The sequence below is a fragment of the Kryptolebias marmoratus genome, linkage group LG7 (assembly GCF_001649575.2).
Source record: "Kryptolebias marmoratus isolate JLee-2015 linkage group LG7, ASM164957v2, whole genome shotgun sequence".
Classification (NCBI taxonomy): Eukaryota; Metazoa; Chordata; class Actinopteri; order Cyprinodontiformes; family Rivulidae; genus Kryptolebias; species Kryptolebias marmoratus.
The window spans coordinates 12,886,523-12,895,474 of NC_051436.1; the positions used below are offsets into that span (position 1 = coordinate 12,886,523).

At 46.0% G+C, this 8,952-nt stretch overlaps 1 protein-coding gene across 1 annotated transcript in view; it reads left to right on the top strand.

Annotated features, from left to right (window-relative positions):
- Window positions 1–3,932: 3,932 nt before the first annotated feature.
- Window positions 3,933–8,952, top strand: part of tnfsf12 (TNF superfamily member 12) — a 12,110-nt gene continuing 7,090 nt past the window's right edge. Inside the window, exons 1-2 of the mRNA XM_017436157.3 lie at window positions 3,933–4,643; window positions 8,538–8,616. Coding sequence (XP_017291646.1) covers window positions 4,470–4,643; window positions 8,538–8,616 — 253 coding nt within the window. The 5' untranslated portion in view covers window positions 3,933–4,469. The remainder of the gene's footprint in view (window positions 4,644–8,537; window positions 8,617–8,952) is intronic.

Genomic DNA, 8,952 nt, shown 5'->3' on the forward strand with positions numbered 1-8,952 from the left:
CAACAAAACGAATCGATCCTGAACGGCTCCATAGTTTACCTGTTTTCAGTCTCTTCGCCTGTTTCCGTAGCAGTAGTTGGCATCTGTTCACAAGTTTTTAACTGAAAGACAAATTAACCATCAATTTCCTACTTGATGATTTTTGTTTTCTTTTTGCGGACCGGTTCTCATGGCGTCGCAATGAGTACCTTTAAATCTGGAGCCTGAGGGTCAAATGTTGGTTTCCCAAATTAATGGGCTCCTTCTGGTCACCCCCCCTTCCTGTAATCAGTACCTGTGGTTAACTGTCTGTCTGACTTCTCAGTGATTAAAGTAATAAAATCTGTAATGCTCCGGGATAGTGTCTTCATTGTGTAAGTTTCTCCATTCATGGACTTAAATCTAGATATACATTTGCATGTTCTCCCTGCGCTCACGTGGGTTTACTCTGGCTTCTCCGGTTTCCTCCCACAGACCAGAAACATCCATGTTAGCTTCATTGGTAACTCTAAAACTGTCCCCTAGGTGTGAGTGAGAGGGTGACTGGTTGTTTGTCTCTATGTGTCCCTGTGATGGACTGGAGACCTGTCCAGGGTGTCCCCTGCCTCTCGCCCAGTGACTGCTGGAGACAGACACCAGCTCCCCGAGCCTCGGAAAGGAGAAGCGGATAAAGAAAATGAATGAATGGATCCAGATATACTACTTATTCCAACTACAGGCAGTTATACATATCACCTGTAGAGGGCAGACTAACACCACTTGTTCCTTTAATCCCAATCTCGTGTTGTAAAGGTTTTTTATTGCCACAATGCTCAGTAAATATAGAGACTTTGGGCTAGAGTTCACTCTACATCTTAAATACTGTATTAAGTTGTGAATCACATTATAAACATAAGTGTTGAGTGTAGAAACAAAAGATTTAAAACATCAAGTCGGGACTTGTTTTTTGTCAGACTAGTAACACCCCAATGGAACAAACATGATATAAAAGTTTATATTTTGATTTATTGATTCAAATAGAACTAAAAGGGCCGTTTATGTGGAAAGAAATCCGTTCATGTTAGCCTCAGGTGGAACTGAAACCAGACAGGCTTGAGGTTTTAAATCTTTCATGCAACAATATGGTAGCACGGACAGGCAGCAAATCAGCCGACAGCAGGTATCTTCACCATAAGAACGACTTACAAACAACACACTGCGGCTTGTATAAAAGAGTCAAACCCTCACAAATAAAAGCTAAAGACAACAGAAACTCGACGTTCCTGACGTTACATCTAAGACTTGTAACGTTTTTGGGATGTGTTTGGTGTAACTGTCTCATTTTGCTATAACAACTGGCTGAAATTTGTACATTTTTCATGAAATTTTCCTCCAATGTCTCTATTTTTATTCACCTTGTCCCTAAGACGGGACATATTTCTGGTATGGAGCTGTCTGTCCGTCTGTGGACAATTTCTTGTCTGAGCTCTAAGTTGGAAACCCTTTGATGCAGAAATGTTCGTTTGCACAGCCGGACACCTCATGGGTAGAAGCTGATCCCAACTGATTTCAAGGTCACGTGGTCAAAGGTCAAACTCACAGGTGGAAACCTTATCCGTGCTCCAACTCTGCAACCGTGTAAAGTAGGAATGTCAAACTGCACAGCTGAACACATCACGGGTTGAGGATGATCCCTGATGATTTCAAGGTCACAGGGTCACAGGTGTTGAAACCATGTCTATGTTAAACCCTTTTTTTCCCTATATTATGCCTACAGATGGGCGCATTATGTACCTTTGGCGGTACTCCTGTTATTTTCCTGCACTAAACCTTTTAAACCTCTAATTACGACTTAATTTGACTCATATTTGATCCACGAGTCAATGATTGTCACTGTTTCTCTCTGAGCCTCTCCGTTGTTTGTGTTTTTGTGTGTTTGAGGACCGTCGCCGTCTTAAAAAAGTCAACTTTCATCCTCAGCTTTTAATTAGTATCACCTACAGCAACCCCGACTTACGAAGCAGAGCTCCCAGTTAAGTCAGCGGCAGGAATCTGCTCAGCCACCGAGGAATCAGAACGACCCCCAGTGGTAGTTTTCCAGAAAACTTGCGCCAGACTTGGAATTAAAGGGTACGACTGTTCAACAATTAAAATGGAAGATTGTACAGATAAGTGGTAAACTGGGACAGGGATGGACTACTGTACATGTTTGTATAAGACAGTTTTAGATAATAAATTAAAAGTAGAAAAAATTTATTTTTTAAATCAACCCCCAAACCATAACATCACCACCACCGTGCTTCATAATTAACGTGACGTTTGTCACCTGCAAAGCTGCCGATTTTTGACCTTTTTGTCCCAAGCACATCAGGCGTCTCTTGGAGTGTTTTTCACGCATGTCTTCAGGTGAAACTCTGGCTCCACTCTGATGTTTGTTTGGAACACGACAGACATTTCCATCGCGCTCCAACGTCCACTTTTTCGATTTCCTTTGGGATTGCAGATTCATCAAGTTGGACACTAACAGCTGCAGACATTATGTTCAGAGTTCTTCTTTTTTCCATTTGACCTGATTGGTTTTCAGAAAGGATCACGGCAGACGTCCATCAAACAGTACGCCTGAGTTAGTTCAGCCTCCTTATGGATGGCGGCTCAGAGATTCTCGTGTCTGAATAAGTCCAGAAAGCCAACGGCTTCCAAACAACCGTAATCAGGGACGTTCGGGCTGACAGACGCACAGATTCGCACCGACAGTCTCGCGCCGATCTTCTGACGGAAATGTGGCTCAGAGCCAACAAACGGCAGCAGGCCAAACAACAAAGGAATTGTCCGAATTCTTGGAAAGAGACGGCGGACGGAATGCTCAGGCTTTTCTCATTTGGCGCTCGTGTCGTGAGAAGGCCTAACTGTGTGTCGAACACAGATGGGCTGGATGCAGTCTGAGGACCAGAAAATGGACCCCTAAGAGAGTGGAGATTCTCGGACCCTTTCATTTGCATTTCGAAGGAAGCCACAACGTGTGAAGTTGCACGTGAGCTCCTCCGACGGCTGCAGTCAGTAGCTGTTCTGCACGAGCAGATCAACAACAGTAATAACAGCAGACAGCAGAGAGCTGTTTGTGCTGCTCAGCCTTTTTCAACACGTAGCAGCAACCCAACCTCACTGTAGGTCCAAACAAACGTCTGTGTTTCACTATTTTAGATGTAACTTTACATGCTGGAGTCACTGGTGTGAGCGCCAACTAGTGGCCTGGCATGGGAACTACAGCAACTAAATCTGTTTGGAAAAACCTGTGTTAATAGATCTTTAAACTAGTGTTAGAATATATTTCTGATTAGTTTAGTGCTAGAACTTAATATATGGTTAGTTTTAGAGGTGTGCAGTATCAAGTTTCTAAAGTTTAAAGTGCTCAAAACTGTAAATGGACAGAAAATATGAGAATGCTGTGTCAAAAACTGTGCAGCTGTAGGCAGTTAGATTAATTTCTGTGTTGTGTTTGATATATTAACATTTTAATATTAAACTATACACAACTTAAAAGAGTCCATTGGTAACTTTTCAGCAGAGCATTTACATCAGAATTACACTTTCTAAGCTTCAAAAACCCTTAAAATGCTGCAGCTTTGCCCCTGGACCCTAGAACCCCGACTAAAAAGGTCCACTTTCCCTAAAAAAATGAGCCCCACACTCAAGATCCTGGCTACGGTCGTGTATCGAGCGGAGGTTCGGTGGTAGTAGCTGAGAGTCGCCCTCAACACACGAACTTTGACCAGCGATCCTAAAACAATCAGCACCAGGTGAGTCAGAACATCATTGTCCTCCTCTAGTTTCAGTCCAGGCTGGAGGTTCGAGCGCGTTCAGTTCTCAGGGCTCTGGTTCGTCAGCCTTCATCCTCCTCCTCACCTGCTGACCCTCGCCTCTCGTCTCGCGGAGCTTCCGGCGCCCCCGCGCGGCCGCGCGCGGTACTGCCGCGGGGGGACATGTCAGAGCAGGAGAAGAGGGAGCTTTGACAGGCGGCGGAAAGCTCGTGCGCGTCTGCCTTCCGTCTCCGTCGGACACATCAGCTGGTGTCCCCCAGACAGCAGTGCGTGTGCGCGCGTGCGCGCGCGCTCCCTCTCAGCCCGTTTGCCTAATAGACTGACCCCCCAGCTCGCCGCTTTAAAGGGAAGACCGGAGCGCTGAGTCAACAAGTCGCGGGGAGCAGGATGCAACAGTTGATGTGCGCGAGCTGCGCACTTTTCCTCGTCTTCGGAGACCGTGTGCGCGCGGGGAGGATGGTGGTTCGGACCCAGCCCGACTTCACGCTGCTGCTTTGACTCATCCGGGAGCTTTAAATCTCAGAATAAAGCAGCGACCGACCGCGAGGCTCAGCGCAACTCTTCCACCCGCCTCCAAATCAAATCAAAACAAAACAAACAAACAAAAACATGGACATTCGGACGGAAGCGCGCGCGCGGGGACTGGACGCTCTGCGGGAATGGAGTTAATGCGTGCTGTGCGGGGCTGCTAACATGCTGCGGGTTCTGCAGAGGAGGAGAGTGCGCCAGCTGCGGGGCGTCTGGGCCGCCCTCGCGCTGGCCGCGCTGTCCCTGGCCGCGTGCAGCGCGCTCTTCACGGCGTGGACCTGGAGACAGACGCGGGACCTGTCCCAGTCCTTCCAGGTGCTGCAGGACAGACTCGAGCAGGTTGGTGTTCGTCTGCAACTTTGACGGAGATTCAAAGCGTTATGTAACCACTTTTTTCTCTTTTTTCCCCTCTCAGCGCGCGCGCGCGTGTGTGAGCGTCCTCTGTGTTTTTTTCTGTATTTCTTTTTGTTGCTTGTCTCTGTTTTAAACTTGGGTCCTGATGAAGAGCAGCAAGTGTAGACCATCTTCATCCCTGCTCAGAGTCAACAGGAAGGGCCAGCTCAGACCCGTCCAGGACGGGAGGTTATGTGGAAATGTTGAGACCAGTCAACATCTCACCTGCTGTAGACAGCTCCTGATGTTGGAGGAGGAGCTTCACTTTGAGCTCCGACTGGTCAGGAGGACAGAGGAGGACACTGTGTCCACACAGGAGGACGATGTTTCTGAGAGGGCAGCTAATGTCAACAAGGAAAATACAACAGCTGAACATTTAGCAGAGAAACAGAGACGGGCTAACGTTAGAAGAGTTAAAAACAACAAGACACGTTTGCTATTTTTAGCTTTAAGCTAATGTTTTGCTTCGTGTAGCTTTCTAGTATACTGCTTCGTTTAACCTTTAGCTTGTGTTTTGCTTTTTTTAGCTTTTAGCCAGCATTTTATGATGTTTAGCTATTAGTTAGCGTTTGCTACACACAGCTTTTAGGTTTTGCAACTTTTAGCTAGTGGTTTGCTTCTCTTAGCTTTAAACCAGCCTTTTGCCACTTTTAGCTTCTAGCTACTGTTTTGCTCCTTTAGCTTTTAACTAGTATTTTGTTCCTTTAGCCAAACTTTTATTACTTTTAGCTTTTAGTTAGCCTTTAGTATCGCTTTAAAGTAGTTTTTTTTGCAACTTTAAGCTAGTGTTTTACTCCTTTTGATCAGCTTTTTTGCTACTTTTAGCTACCTAGTGCACAGCTTTGTTTAGCCTTTAGCTTGTGTTGGGCTTCTTTTTTGTTTTAAGCTAGTTCTTTGCTCCTTTTAGCAAACCTTTTGTTACTTTTAGGTTTCCGCTAGCCTTTGCCACACGTGGAAATGTGTTAAATTAGCATGTGACGTATGTGAAACAATGCTTTGCACGTTTTCCATGTGAATTTGGAACAAAACACATGAACATTCTGTGTGGAAAATAAGTTTTCACACAAACTAAACTAAAATGTGAAACGTGTTCTGCACGTGTTCTGTGTTATTTTTGAACATTTGCACCATGTTCTCGTGGCCACGTTTTCACGCTTGAGATCACACGTGAAGAACTCCACATTTTTTTCTATAAAGGTTAGCCTAGCTTAGTTAGCCTAGCTTAGTTAGCCCAGCTTAAACCCTAGCTTAGTTAACCTAACTTAGTTAGCCTAGCTTAAAGGCTAGCTTAGTTAGAGTAGCTTAGTTAACCTAGCTTAGTTAACCTAACTTAGTTAGCCTATCTTAGTTAGCCCAGCCTAAAGGCTAGCTTAGTTAGCCTAGTTTAGTTAACCTAGCTTAGTTAACCTAAATTAGTTAACCTAGCTTAGTTAGTCCAGCTTAAAGGCTAGTTTAGTTAACCTAGCTTAGTTAGCCTAGCTTAGTTAACATAGCTTAGTTAACCTAACTTAGTTAACCTAACTTAGTTAACCTAACTTAGTTAGCCTAGCTTAGTTAGCCCATCTTAAAGGCTAGTTTAGTTAACCTAGCTTAGTTAGCCTAGCTTAAAGGCTAGCTTAGTTAGCCCATCTTAAAGGCTAGTTTAGTTAACCTAGCTTAGTTAGCCTAGCTTAAAGGCTAGCTTAGTTAGCCTAGCTTAAAGGCTAGCTTAGTTAGCTTAGCTTAAAGGCTATCTCACCTCTTATATTCTAACCTAATGTTAGTTAGCCTGATTGTTTCTCTGCCTTTGCTGTTTAACAGTTTGCGTTACATCGTTATTCCAGCAAAAAAAAATATGATTTTCCTGCTGGAAGTCCCCCAGGGAGCACAGGGAAGTGCTACAGATAGCTGCTGATGGTATTTACACACACAAATAACCCTAAAATTCCATGTAAACAGCTTCATCATTAGAAACTGACAGCAGTGTAGAGGTTTAAAAAATTAAATGAAATGTGTTGAGATTGTAGTCATGACGGCAGCTGTCCACTTTGGTTTTTGACCCGCTCAGACTAGCCATTACCTCATCAAGCTGGAAAGAATTTACCTTTTATTTCTCAAAGCGGAGACAGATCAAAGACTCATCTACAACAGGTAGGATATTAAACATTCATAGCCTTTCCAGAGAGCCCCCACCTCAGAAAGATTCAGCTGCAGCCTCAGACTGAGCTCAACCTGCAGAAAACGATCCCAGATCTGCAGAAACAACAAAAAAAAAAATACTTGTTGCTCTCCAGCCAGACGTTAGATCCGTGCTTGGTTGCATCAAAAACTGAAATTATTTTGGAAACAGGAGCCAAAAAAAGGAACTGATGGAAATTCTTTCTGGTTTTTCTGGGTTCTTTACAGAACCAGGTTGCTCTGGCTTTCAGATCAGGCTGCCTCTATGTGTGTGTTGTGTTGACAAACCTGAACACACACACACACACACACTCTCACACTCTCACAAATTGGACACGTGGAGTGTTGATGCTGGAGCCGATCCCACGGGGCCCCTCTCTGGCCATTTGAGTGTTTGCCAGCTCCTGATGAGCTCCAGCGAGCGGCGCGTCTGCCAGAGCGGCGCTCAGCGCGGCGCTCGGCCTCCATTTCCACAGTAGCTGTAAATCTAAACACGCTGAGCGGCTTGTCCTCGCGCTCGGCGAAGGAGGCCTTCACCGTCGGTCCGTCGGCGGGGCCTCCCCCTCCTTCTCCTCCTCCTCCTACCCCCACCCCCCGTAAGCCAAGGACTTCAAACTTTGCTGGCTCGACAAAAAAAATCCCTTCTTCCAGACGTGTGAGGAATGCGAAGGGTTGAAAACACGCATTAGGTGTCGCAACCGCTCAGAGGAAGTGGTCGCTGCGAGGCGAGCGTGGCGGCCGGGTCAGGGGACTGGAAGAGGGCGCCCATGGCTAACCTGACTCCAGGTGTCATCGACCCGAGGGCCAAGGTCGAAGCCATCTGCCTGCACCTGCGTGTGTGCTTGTTTCTCTGCACTCTTAGCAAAATATCTCACAAACCACTGGTCCGATTTTAGTGAAACTCTCAGAATGCGATCACTGGGTGTACGTCTACAAGTCGATGGTGTGAAACAAGTCGCTCTGAGGAGTTTTTCCAACTTTGAAGCAAACAAAGTTTTTAAATCTTCCGTCTCAGAAGCTTCAAGCTGAGACGGTGGTTGTTAAAATTTGGGGATCTATCAGCTGGCAGCAAGCTGGTTTTGGTCTCGATTAATGTCATCTATGTTTAAAAAAGATGAATCACCAAGCTTCACAATGACACCTGTCTTTATACGAAGGGATTTCCCAGTGCTTCGACAGCCAGTGGAGAGAAACGCTCAATTTCAAATGAAATTAGTAGAGTTAAAATTAAAAGGATTATTACTAAAGACACACCTGTAAGAAAACTTCGGTTTAAAGGCAGATCAGGAAGATTGTTTCCTGTTTTAGTCACCGGGATCACAAGATGGCGACTTTCTGGACTCATTTTTGCGCCAAAAATCATTAAGTGTCACTTATTTTACGCTGCAGCCTGAGCTCATTCTGACTCCTTTAAACAGCACAGGTCACAAAAATGCAGTCAGCCCCAATTCAAGATGGCCCCCACAGCACAAACATGTCTCTAACTCAGTCAGTTTCACAGATATAGAGCTAAATTTTGGTGTGGGAGTAGCTGAGAGTCAGCCAAGGGGACCTCGAACATGACGTCATTTAAAAGGTCAACCGAGGCGGCTGCAGCTCTGTCCCTCTTGTCCCGTGCTCCCTCGTGATTTAATGTGTTTTCTTTGCCTTTCGCTTCTTGTTTTGCTCTCCCTTCTCCGACAGGTCAACACGCAGAGGAAGGCCATCGTCCAGCTGATCCTGGAGAAGCGGGAGCTGCTGCTGGAGCGAGTGAAGAGAGACGGTATCTGAACTGCTCACGCCGCCGCAGACACAACACCGGCCGAATCGGGCTGTTTTGCTCTTTTTGTTTTTCCTCCGAGGGAGGAATAAAAAAAAAAAAAAACATTTAACACGAGCTCGCTGGCCCGCCTCGACCCACATGCCACTTTGGTCAGCTCTGGACTGCCCGCTGCTAAAAGTTGACACAGGAAGAAGTAGGCAGCTGGATCAAACCCGCGCAGAAATTACAGGTCTGACCGGGGCGGCCTGGAAGCCCCGAGAGCCCAGCTGGCGCGGGACACAGGTCCCGCCGCACGCTCTCGGGCAGTGAAACAGATTTATTCTCCCCCGCCCCCCC